The 13,737-nt window shown below is 35.1% G+C and overlaps 1 protein-coding gene across 1 annotated transcript; it reads right to left on the reverse strand.

Moving 5' to 3' along the window:
• Positions 1-329: 329 nt before the first annotated feature.
• Positions 330-3,469, reverse strand: LOC103258118 (teneurin-1-like). The gene is made up of 3 exons (XM_021711254.1): positions 3,445-3,469; positions 2,511-2,771; positions 330-475 (listed from the first exon to the last, which is right to left on the reverse strand). Exons 1-3 carry the CDS (start codon positions 3,467-3,469, stop codon positions 330-332), a joined length of 432 nt encoding a protein of 143 aa, XP_021566929.1.
• Positions 3,470-13,737: the final 10,268 nt, after the last annotated feature.

Below are 13,737 nucleotides of genomic sequence, written 5' to 3' on the forward strand. Positions count from 1 at the left end.
TGGAGAAAAAGACTAAAGCCATCTGCTAGGTGACATCTGAAAGTTATCGCGTTATCTGAACTATACTGAGTTAATGGTTAATGCAACATTTGTAGATATGTAGGAAGTAATAAGCCAAACCCAACTCAGCCTGATTTCAATCTCTGCTTCCATGCTAAAGTAGTATTTTTTCATTCCACCTAAAATCCTGTCTTGTTCATCTCCTCATCTCTCCCTTCACCCCCTTTCCTCCCCACCCCCACACACAAAGTTTTCCAAAAGAAAGCAAAGCAATAAGCTGCCACTGAGTTAATCCGACAGGCTAATTGACCAGGCCTGCATGTTGTTTGTTAGAGAACAGGGTTCCACTTTGTGGAGTGGCTGTTAGGGATGGAGTGAAGTAAAAATAATCTGTAGTCAAATATTTGAAAATACTTGCCTTGAGTAGAGCCAGCTTGAGCCTCCATATCACAACAAACAGGAGAGAATTTAAAACCTGTAATAGAAAAACATTTTTCTAATTAATCCTTGTTTAAGTCATCTGTGATTCCTCAAACTTCAACTCTTACCTTCCTTCCAGTGGCCCACTACTATACAATATGTTCATGTAGTGAACACGCATGTGTACCCCCTGAATCTAAAAAAAAAAAAAAATCCTTAATTTTAAAACAAAAATAAAATAAAAAACATATAAATACATCTTAAAGATTATTTTAACTGGACTGTATGACTGGACATTTATTTGTAAGTCTTTTGAAGTAGGGACACAGCCTTTTGTTGAGAATTACGCATCTAATGACCAGGGTACCCATTTATTTCTCACATAAACTATACCTGTCATATGTCTACAATTTCCAGGTGTATTTTATTTATAATAAGAATTTGAAGATACACTAGAAGAAAGCTGAGAGCCATTCTAAAAGTTTGATTTTTTTTCCTTTTGTTGCTACTTCCTATATCTGATTCAACAATAAAAACTTAAGCGCATTTCTTCACCAGTAAAAAAAAAAAAAAAAAACAAACAAACCAAAAAACACACACAACTCTATTGAAATATAATTCAATATCATAATATTCACTCTTTTGAAAGTGTACAATTCATTGTTTTTTAGAATATTCACAGAGTTGCATAACCATCACCACTATCTAATTCTAGAATATTTCTATCACCTCCAAAAGAAACCTTATGCTGAGGGGCTTCCAAAGGCAGAAAAATTGTGGAACCCAGTGGGAAACTTCTTTTTTTTTATTTTAATGTTTCAACCCAGTGAATTTGCTATGAATTCCTATGTCAAGTTTGAGATAAGGGAGAGTGAGATATTTTGACAATCAGGAGATCAACTACCACACCATTTCATATAATTTTGGTCATTGCTTTTCCTGATTGACAGATGAAACCGAAAAAAGTGTAGTGACTAGTTTAATACCTCCTAATTTCTATCCCAGTGCTCTTTTACCTTACGAACATGGCAACATATCAATTGTACGTTTCCCTCTCATTTCCACATTTTACTTCAAGAACTCAAGACCCCAAAATACTTGGAGATATTGCAAAGTGTTATGGGCTGTTATTTAGAAATTTATGCTCTAACTAGCAGGCAACCACTCATTCCTGATTATATCTCTCTAGCCAGTATTCCCTTTGGGCTGAAGAGGACAGAATAGAAAAAACTGCAAGTATAAGGTGGCCTGTTATCTCTCTGCCACCTGAGAAAATACTAATTAGCCACTGCTAACAGGCTAGGCCTTGTGGTCATGATGATGAGGACCTCTAAAATTTAGACAAACAGAATGATGGGTAAACTGGATTAACATGTTTAATAAGCATTAATGTGCTTTCTATGAAAGGATTTTGTTCTTTGGTAGGGATAAAAGAGCAGAAATAAAATAAATCAACCCCTATCCAACAAATCAAAAAGACAAAACTTTTTCTTTTTTTAAAAGTTACAAGGAAATAATATATAATAACAATATAATGATGCTGCTGTTGGTAATCTTATTGTCTAGAAAATGACTGATATTAATTCACCTTCTGTTTTTTTAAATCATTTCAGTCTAATCTTGTAACTTTTTTCTATACATTCAGCAAGTTACTTTGAATCAAAATAGTAAGCACATATGGCATTTGCTTGCTATATGATTGTTTCATCTCATTGTTCATATATTGATATAGAACTAAAATACATAAAATGAGTACTTTCTATAATAAATCCCACTAGTATTACTGTTGAAAACAAAGATGAAAAGAAAAGGTGAATAATGAATAAAACATGCACAATAGTGCTGATTATATGAGATTATTTCCCTTGTGGATTCACTAAAAATGAAAAGTATTTTGTCTATCATTGAAAATAAATGTCTATTTGCTGGATAATTAGGTACATGCCTTGTCCAAGAATACCTGCTAACTTGTATTTCCATTCTGCATGTTAAATGAAAGAACGGCAGATATAGTGGAGAAAAACAAAGCAAAGGCTAAAAACTGGAGGCTCTCTGTTTTTTATATAAACAGTATAGGTAGGTTTTATTACCATTTTCCCCATCTGACTTCCTTTCGTGGTCAGTGTCGGTCAAGGATAATGCAGAGTTGGCCCGACTGGACAGGCAAGAACTATGCTCTGATTTCATTCCCCTTATCCACATTCTTAGAGCATGGTCGGGTGAGGCAGCACCTTCCGTCTCTGTGTCCACATCAGATCCCATCTCCAGCTGATAGCCATGACGAGAAACACTGTGCATGTCTGTCTGGTAGCCAGAGCACAGAGTGTGAGAGGTTTCACAAAATTCCATATCTGAGAAGAAACAAAGTTCAGAGAAAAAGTTTAGAAGCATAAGGAAATATTCGATAAAATTCTACTTTTTGTCCTCATGCCCCTCTCCCCCATTGCTAGTAATTATGTGTTTTTGCAAAGTTAGAATTCTGGCCTTTTATTTATGGTAGCTAGAATTCTGTGCTTATTTTGCACTTCTGTAGCTTAAAATTATGCTCCTGTTGATTCTTACATGGTTCTGGAAAAAGCATGCCCAAAATAGCTTTATAGCTACAATTTTAGGTTGCACAAAATATATAATGAAATAAGTGAGTTTAGAGGAGTATAAAGTGTAGAGAGCTGTCCTTTAAAAGATATATCTCTTCTAGGAAGAATATATATGATCTATAGAATATACCTATGCTTAAAATATTAAAATTATTTGCTTTTCTAAGTTATTTCATACACATTGAAGTTAAGAATAAATAATTCAATGTGACAACTCTGAGAAAAAACATTAAGTTCAAATACACTATTCTAAAGTATTTTTCCTAAAATATTTTTCCTAAAACACATTTTCTTAAACTCTAAAATTATGAGTATCTACTATTATTTTCCCATTGTTTTTAAAGGCGTTTAAGGCCTACTTTATTATAATTATTCTTTCAGTTCATTCTTTCAACCAATGTTCGAAATATTCAGTCATATATTTTACCTTGACACTGTTTTGTGGTTTTCATTTTCCCCTCAGATCTTAGAACTATAAAATGTTTAGAACCTTAAAGATGATGTAATGGATCCCCTCTTTTAACAGCACAGGAAAATAAACTACAGAGAATAGATGTTATTTGTCCATAACCCACATCAGATGGTAGCGGAGTCCTTTTTCCCTAAAACAGCCATCTGGACATGGTTTCTGCTAGACTCCAATGACGCCCCATTAACTTACTACATAAATATCAGACATTCAGTCTTAAAGTCAATTTTACATTCAATTATGGCAAGGTGTCAAAAAAGGGGAAAGATGCTTTAGCAATTCCTAATAAGTTAATGAAAAATGACCACATGCCAAGACATGTCATCTGAAATGTCCATGTAATACTTAGATAAGGTAATCTGGAGATGTAGTACACTATATAGGATTTTTTCAGACTGACATCAGAGACAGGGTATGTCATTTGGCCTGGAAGAAGCTTAACTGAGTACATCTAATCCTTAGCACATATCAATAAGATGCAAACCCTAACATGAATTTAAAATTTGAATTCAGAAAATCCTGGACCTTAGACCATACACTACAGAAAAAATTGCAGAATACGAATATATTTTTAAGTAACTATTTAATAACATATAATTGCCAAATAAGGATTTAACAAATTCATTCTCAATGATTATTTAATAATCACTAGGTGCCTAGTACTGTGCTTTGAGAAACAGACATTGTAGGAAAATAAAGTTACTATAATGTATTAGGAAAATTCAATTAAAATGGACACAGACAGCATTGTAAGCTGATGCTGAATATGTTACTTTTTTATTTTGGTGATGAATGCCTTTAAGAGTAATTCTACTTTTCTAAAAAAAAAAAAAAAAAAAAAAGACTAAATTCCAAAGGAATGGTGTTTAAAAACATAAGCATGGTTTCCACTTATCAAACATAAAACCTTTTCAAACCATGCTTCTCTTTGCCATAAGCTAAACTGTAAAAATCCACTTCACTCAGTATAAATCTTAGCGATCTAGAGTATTGGGATTGGTTAATATTCATGCTTCTTAATTTCACAATGTTTCATTATCCAGTCCTACTGTGTAGTTGTTACTACAGCGATCTGATAATGAACCTGTCAGCTTGAAGCTGTAAGACATGAATTTTATATAGGCTGGTATTCACAACTATCTTCATTCTCCTAGACCAGTGGTCCTTTTTTTTTTTGAGTTGGAGTCTCACTCAGTAGCCCAGACTGGAGTGCAGTGGCACGCTCCTGGCCACCGCACCCTCGACCTGCTGGGCTCCGGTGATCCTTCTGCCTCAGCCTTCCAAGTAGCTGAAACTACAGGTGTGTGCTACCACGCCCGGCTAATTTTTTTGATTTATTGTAGAATGAGGTCTCGCCAAGTTGCCCAAGCGGGTCTCGAACGCGCGGGTTCAGGCAATTCACTCACCTCAGCCTCCCAAAGCGCGGGATTACAGGCTGAGCCACTGAGCCTGGCGACCAGTGGTTCTTAAACTTGCCTGCTTCAGAATCACCTAAGAGGCTTGTTAAAACATATGTTACTGCACCCCACTTCCAGCCTTGAGTTCTAGTTGATGGTTCTGCTTTAGCAGGTGTGAAGTAGGGCAGATAATTTGCGTTTTGCTTTCAAATCTTTCCTTGGTGAGGCCCATGCTGCTGGTTCAGGGACCATACTTTGAAAACTACTGTCCTAGAGATTTCTCTGAAGTCAATGGGAGCCAGGAATAGATGAGTAGTGACGGTACAACCTCATCATGGCATTACTACAGATTTTTATACACCAGCTGTAATTCCCTTTGAAGACACAAGAAAGAAAACTTTTGCTCTGAATTGCTGTGAAGTCTTTCCATTTATTTTCCATGGATTCAAGGCACTAATTAGAAAATTTCCAAGAGCACAGACTTGCATTGTTTCATTCATGCAATGGCATATGAGATATGGCTATCCCAAAGATTTTAATACGAGCACCTGAGTCATGACATTCATTGGAAAAGGATGAGCAAAGGAAAATAAATACCAATTTTTCATTCCAAGTGAATAAAACAGTAGATAAAACTATTTTCTTTTAAAAAATGAGGACTGACAGATATAAACACATTCCCTTTTTATTAAACAGATTTTTTCCATTCAAAAGGAAATTTGTACATGGATTTGTTTCTTTCTAAGGAAGTGCTGTGTAATATGATCAAAAATCACATAGGATAAACAACTTGTTTTCTATTGGAACTATGTTCAGCTTTGAGTACAAAAGCAAAATCACAAATTCTCTAATTAAATACAGTCAGATAAAAGTACTCTTCTTTGACAATCTATAATTAGAAAAAGTAACAATCCAAGTAAGCTCTCAGTTGCTCTTTTTAAAAAAGTGCCAAAGTAAAGAAAAAAAAAAGAAAAAAGAGAAAGAAAAGTCTCACTTATTTACAGTAAGTGATATTCATTGAACTGCCTTACTTCTCTTTCTTGAAATCTATGTTACCATTGTAAAATATTTCCTTAAATATTCGAAAGTCTTGGTGGTGTTCAAAATTCCCTCAGGATGCATTATCTAAAAAGCACTTACAATGGACTTTAAGTAGTTGTTTTTCAGTCTTGCACATATAACCTTGTTACCTAAAATACTACATATTCCCTAGAGAAGATGAAGTTCAATTGCATTTATTACAGATCTATTCTTACCAAAAAAACGAGTCATGAGAGAAATGTAAGTACAATTTTAGAATGTCTAAGGTTTAGATGGATAGACTTTTGCCATGAGAAACTATATTAGTAAACAGGTATAGATGTGGTCAAATGAATGATGTATTTGTAATCTCACAAACATGTGTTTAATTTTTATTTTAAGGAAAACCAATTTTACAACCTTGCAAGAGACAAAATCTGAGTTGAAATCCACTATTTAAATGGGCAAAATGTTTAAAGAGACAATTTACCCAAAAGATAATGGAGTAGCCAATAAATAAATGAAAAGATGTTCAACATCATTGCTACCAGGAAAATACAAACTAAAATCACAATGAGATACCACTACCTATCTACTAGAATGCTTAAAAATTTCTGGCCACACAAGATGCTGACAAGGATGTGGAGCAAATACAATTCTCATACACTGGTGGTGAGAAAGTAACATAGTACAGCCACTTTAGAAAACTGGTAATTTACTAAAAAGTTAAAGATATACTTACCAAAAGAGCAATTGCCCTCCTGGACATTATCCCAAAGAAATAAAAACTCTTGTCCACTCAAAAGCCTGTACAAGATTGTTCATAGCAGCTTTATTTGTGAATAGCTAAAAAATAGAAATAGCTGAACTGTTCATGAACAGATGGATGGATAAGCCACTTGTGGTATACCCATATCATGGAATATTACTCAGTTTTAAAAAGGAATGAATGATTGATGAATAACAGTATGATGGATTTTGAAACAATTATGCTAAGTAAAACAGGACAGACAAGTCTAGAAAATGCAAATTAATCTACAGTCACAGAAAGCAGATGAGTGTTGCCTTGGAAAGAAGGTGGAGGGAGAGATAGATGACAAAGGGACACAAAGAAACTATGGAGGGTAATCTAAATGTCTGATATCTTGAATGTGGTGATATTATTACAGGTGTACAGATGCCAAAGTTTATAATATTTGCACTTAGGTATGTGTAGGTACGTCAATTATACCTTTATAAAGTTTTGGTTGTATGTTTGTTTTCTGGTTAGTGGACTGTACACTACCAGATAGCAAAACAATGAGGAGACTTTGAATCAGCTAATTTTCACAGGTGGAACCAAGTGTCTCAGGGCTAGAAGGAGGTCCTGCTCTTTTCTCCTTAATGGAATAAAGTATGCATAACATAGGCCGGGCTCAGTGGCTCAGTCTGTAATCCCAGTACTTTGGGAGGCCGTGGCAAGTGGATTACCTGAGCCTGCGGGTTTGAGACCAGCCTGGGCAACTTGGCGAGACCGCGTCTCTACAATAAATAAAAAATTAACTGGGCGTGGTAGAGTGTGCCTGTAGTTCTCGCTACTTGGAAGGCTGAGGCAGAAGGATCGCCGGAACCCAGCAGATCGAGACTGCGGTGGCTGGCAGCGTGCCACTGCACTCCAGTTTGGGCGACAGAGTGAGACTCCAACTCAAAAAAAAAAAAGTACGTATAACACGAACAAAATGTTAGTCAAAATTTTATCTTGTTTATGTCTAAGCCAGGAGGCCATCAAGACTAACTGATGCGTGATTTCTTAGTCATCCTCTAGGTAGCACTTTTGTCCTAGGGAAATAACAGTTGAAAACTAAACTAGGGAGACTAGGGATCGTGAGACTAAGTTGAGAGAGTCTGGCACATAGGATCACCTAAAGGCATTTATTAATGTCAATAATTAATATTTTTAAAAAATGCTCCTCAGCTTCCCAAGTAGCTGGAACTACAAACGCGCACCATTAAAAAATGCTATGAAGTGCCTAATAAAATTAACTACAGTACTTTCTTTCTGAATCTTGGGGTTGATCTTCAGGTGTTCAACCTAGAGATGGCACTTATCAAAACTTGAAAGGGAAAGTAGAGCTATGTCAGCATTTTTCTAGAAATACCATTTCTGTTTCTGATAAACGCAAGGCTTTATTTTCCTTAAAATTCTACTCGTCCATAATCTTCTGAAAGGAGAGCTTTAAGGCATCATACTCCAAATAAATAATTGGAGGTCAAGAAGTGTGATTAATCCAAACCGTGACCTGAGAAGTAGGGGATATACTTTTTCAAGAGTATAGTTCGTTTTTCAAAATAAAGTTGAGAAGGAGGGAATAAGGTGATTAGCTGTAATTACTATTACTCATAAAACCCTAATGGAGTATATGCCAAAGCAGGTGTTATTAATTAGCCATGTGGATTTTCGATAAGTCACTTAACATTTGGGGGGCATTCATTTCTTCATTTGTATAAATCTTTAGGTAACCATCTTGTTCTAAAATTTTATAATTATGAACGTGTTATGGCAAAATGCATAATGGTCAATATTTTCAAATGGGAAGAGAGTTAGTGCTACTATGAATCAAGGTACTATTAATACTTTCATTGGGAAGAATAGATCACACGTTTGTTGAATAAGATCTTGTGTCATAATTACAAGTCTTGCTATAGTAAATATTGATACAGCTTAGGTATCTACTGTGAATTACTAGATTATTGATAGAGAAATAGGATATCTAAAATGGAAAACAGGAACTGAAAAATGGTTACTCATTAAACATAAAATTAAAATTTACAAACATGGCTATTGCAAACAGTACTCTATGGCATAATAAATAAAATTCACACAATTAAAAAATATCACTGACCCACTAATAATTCAATACTGGCTCCAGGGAAAAATGTAATGGATTATTATAGATTTAGGCAAGAATTAAAAAAAAGAAGTAGCACCAGGTAGAAGACAAATATTTTTTACTACTGTGTACAACTTTGTATTTTTCAGTTTGGGGGCTTAAAAAAAAATCAAATTGTCAAATCAGTTCATATAAGTTTACTTAAAGCACAGCTTCACTGAACACACTCGATTTCAAGTCAAGGAAACAAAACAAAATAATGTTCTATGAGTTTTCTTAGTCTTAGAAAATTAGTCCAATTTAATTTCCTCCTTTCTTCATGAAAAAGCTTTATCAAATATGGAGTGCTTTACTAGGCAGTGAGCGCAGTGAGTTAATAGGACCATGTCATGTCCTTTGGGAAGTTCCACAGAGAGTCTTTTTAAAGGCCCTAATGATAACAAAATAATAAAAGCACACCACCCAAACATGACTTTTATTTTTCTGCTGAGGGCTCATCAGCTTTTCTTGCGCACAGGAGTGAGAGATGAAATGTTTCTATCTACAAGATTGGAGCCTGTGGTTATCAGAAGACTTAAATAAAATAAGTAAGCATCCTGAAGCCTGATCTCCCCTTCACAGTTCCAAATGTACCCATTATCTTGGCACTCAAGACCTACTAATTATGCCTTATTTGATTGTCAAGATTTCTCCATCTGTCAGTATACTGAGAAGCATGGCAACAAATCTGGGCAGAGTTAAAAGCCTGAAGTAGAAACTTTCATGCTTTGTGACCAATATTGGCTAACTGGAGACATCCCAGAACACAGTTAAAAGACTTATGTTAATATTAAAAGGGATGCTCTCAGAAGTACAGTGAATAGCAAATCTGTGAAAATGGCTCAAATCAGAGGACACAGAACTACAGCACAAATGCAAAAAAAGGAGATGAGGTAGGACCCTGGAAGAAATAAAAACAAACTCCAATCATATTTAGAGAGATATTAAATTTTTCTTCAGCAATCAAAGAAGAGGAAGAAAATTTGATGTGGGAACAAGCAAGTGCTATTTCCTTAAACTAATTTTCACCTTAGTGAATGGCTCCATTTAGATTATATTCACATAAGATGAGAGAACTTATTTTGAATCTAACTCAGACAGCAGTTATCACGACAATGAAAAAAGTAGATGCTTGCTCTACAGTCTTTGTAGCAAGAGTCTAGAAAAAGACTCAGGCACTAGAAAAGATAGTGGGAGGTCCAGGACTTCAACAAAAATTTAGATCAATGAGAACCTGTACGTGTTCCCTTTATTTCAACATTTTGAATGAGACAGAGACTTCCCGGCCTAAATGAGAAATTTTCAGGGCTGCTGAACACTGCAAATGCATAGTGCTCAATGGCCCTAAAAATTTCTCATTTCTTACCTGTGCTGGTACAATTTTCTGGCTGTTCATAACACTTTGGAACCTGAATCTTTATTGCCCACTGTGGTCTTCCAGGGATACTTGTGTATTTCTATTATGCTCACTAGGCATGTGAAGCTGTTTGCTCAATGTGTGTGTGTGCCTGTATGTGTGTCTGAAATTTTAAACTACATTAATCTGCTGCAAAATTCCATCTCAAGTGAGATTAACGAACTGAAGAGTTAAATAACCATTAAAAACACTTGCAAGTGCTTCAAACATGTACTCCTAAAGTCAAACAATTGGACTTCTGTAACATTCTACACTTCTCTGTAAGCATTTACTTTGTGATGAATGAGTAAAGATGCCAAGATAAAACCAGCCCCAGAGTCAATGTCCATCAAGAACTACTGAATAAACTATAGTCTACTCTATTGGAAGATTATTTTCACCACTTTTCAAAGATGCCCTGTTTATTTTTGCCTCTGTATCTTTGGACATATTGTCCCAACCACCTATAATATCTCTCTCCAATTTTTCACTAATTCTAAATACTCAATCTGTCTCAGTATCCTCACAAATTAATCTCCAACCATATTTTTCTCCCTTCCAGTAATCTTACTCCTCCCTGTAGCACTTCTAAACTTTACCACATAATTTTGTACCAAGTGTATGTCTTCTTCTCTATATTTATATCACCCATATTGGCTCCTGAATTATACCTCCAGCTCCTACAGGGTCTCCCAAATTTCTGGTATCTCTTAAAATCAAATGTAGTATACTGTTAATTTGTCAAGAAAGTAAATTTTAGGTACTTTTGCCACACAAAAAGGTAACTATATAGGATGATGAGTATGTGAATTTTCTTTACTGCAGTAATCATTTTATTATGTATGAGTTTCAAGATAAGTATATCAAAACATCATATACACTTGAAATATATACAAAAATTAGAAAAAAATCGAATGCAAAGTGTTGCATGATTCATGAAGGATTATATAAATATAAGATAGCATTGTGATTCCCTCAGGCCCTAGAATAACTCTAGGTAAACCACGATCATTAAAATCCAAAGTTTTAAAATCAATAGTTAATACAAGACCAGTCTTGAAAGGATTAACATCTTGACTACTATTCTGACACATGTGAGATAGTTTTGCTTAACATAAAACAAGGCCTACTAATGAAAATTGAAAAATTTTTATTTTGGTAAGTTTGGTGTGTATTTGAAATAATAGATGCTTCACAAATTTGGCAAGAAGAGAAAGACAGCAGCCCACTGGCTATGGATTCAGAAGAAAACAAATGATAACAATGGTAGACTAAAGAACAATAAGTTCCCTATATCATCTTCTGACTGAAATAGTCTCATAAAAGAAGCTTTCCTCACTATACTTTTTGGCTAAATGAATTGGGAAATAACTCCCTGTTAAAATTCTTCAGAAATATACTCTAGGGTATTGAACTGGGGACTTTTACTGAAACAAGTCACAAAGCCTTGGTGAAAGACTGTCTTTAAACTGACTTGAATAGAAACTCCTTTTGTCCTTCTCATCAGTCAGTTTCATGTCATATACCAGACAGAAATTATCATGTCTGTAAGTTTGTAGAATGTCCCGTAGTGGATATGTAGTTCTGACAGCCTTTGTTTTCAGGAACTCAGAAAGTGTTACTCAAAACGTTTTTCAGGAAGAGAAAATAAACTTTCCAAGTGGGCAAAGGTTGAAGAAATAACTTTTTGAACACTCAACAGGAACTTGTACGTTTGAATTTTGTTTACAGAAAGACATTAAATTCTAAAGAAGACTTCCACCTCCATATAAGATAAGGTGATAGGAACCGAATTTATTCTCCTGCCTGAAATGACAACAACAACAAAAAAACACCCACAAAATGTATGAAACAACAGATTTCAGGCATTGGGCAACATATAATGAAGGAAACCAATTTCTGAGATATGGGAAACAAATGAAGTAAACTCTATAATTGCTCCAGATTACTGCCTGCAAGAATTTCTCAGGTCTCAGTACAAGGAGGGGGAACATAGTAGAGCCTGATGGTGTTTCTGAGTAGAGAAGACTGAGTTGGAAGTCTGGGAATGCCAAGACAGCTAGAGTTCACAGTGCAGAGCACTGGATAGAAGAGAGCTGTACAGAAAGATAACTCCATAGATCTGCAGAGGATACCCTGGATATTCACTTGCATTCTGAACAGTGCATACATGCAAGAAAACCATCTGAGACTGGAGAAAGAACCACCTGAAAGGAAACAATTTCTGAATCTGAAGTAAGGCTGGAAATAGTGCCTATTTCTAACAGCCAGAGTGGAAAACCTCATAATTCATGAGCACTGAATAGACTACTCAAACAAGTTTTTGTGGATAGATGATATAGATGGATAGATAGACAGATAGATATCGATAGATGATAGATAGGTGCTTCTTGACTTACTATGGGGTTATATCTCAATACACTTATTGTAAGTTTAAAATCTTGTAATACATAATCTACTGAACATCATAGCTTGGTCTAGAATACCTTAAATGTGCTCAGAATACTTACATTAGCCTGCAGTTGAGCAAAATCATGTAACACAAAGCCTATTTTACAATAAAGTTTCTAATTTCTCATGTAATTTATTGAATACTGTACTGAAAGTGAAAAACAATGATTGTATGGGTACTCAAAGTATAATTTCTACTAAATGCATATTGCTTTAGAATCATCTTAATGTCAAAATACTGTAGGTCGAACTATACTGTCTGTACAAGTGTAAGTGTGTGTGTGTGTGTGTGTGTGTGTGTGTGTGTGTGTGTGTGTGTGTGTGTGTGTGTTTAAAGCTTTGTTCTAGCGCTAGGTGCAGTGGCTCATGCTTGTATTCTAATGCAAGAGGTTTTTGAAGCTAAGAGTTTGAGATCACCCTTGGCAACATAGTGAGACCCCAACTCTACCAAAAAAAAAATCCTATTATGGCGTGGTGGCATGCACCTTTAGTCTCAGTTAATGGAGAGGTTGAGGTGGGAGGATTGCTTGAGCCTAGAAGTTCAAGGTTACAGTAAGCTATGATTGTGCCATTGCACTTCAGCCTGAGTGACAGAGACCTTGTCTCCAAAAGATAAAAAAAAAATTTAATGTGCTTTAGTGTGTAGTTAAGTTACTTGGTGACAGTTTTATCCTTTTGGGTCTTGCTGTTAAGCTTTGTTAAGTGGATTGAGAGCAACACTGGTTTGGGAGTTAATTAGACCTCCATGTCTTATAAAGTTATAGGTACATCTACCATATGATCTAACTATTCCACTCAATACTTACCAAAGAGAAATGAAATCACATCTTTATACAAAGTTTTGTACATAAATGCTAATAGCAGCTTAATTTGTAACAACCAAAAACTGTAAAAAAAAAAAAAAAAACTCACAAGGCCATCAACAGGCAAACAAATGCAAACTCTGGTACAGCCAAACAATGGAATACTATTGAGACATAAAAGGAGTAAACTATTAATACATACAACAATATAGACATATACCAAAATAACTACAGTGAATTAAAGAAGCCAGACAAAAAAAATCTACATACTGTAT

The sequence above is a fragment of the Carlito syrichta genome, unplaced genomic scaffold (assembly GCF_000164805.1).
Source record: "Carlito syrichta isolate Samal-C Ts95f unplaced genomic scaffold, Tarsius_syrichta-2.0.1 Scaffold301962, whole genome shotgun sequence".
Classification (NCBI taxonomy): domain Eukaryota; kingdom Metazoa; phylum Chordata; class Mammalia; order Primates; family Tarsiidae; genus Carlito; species Carlito syrichta.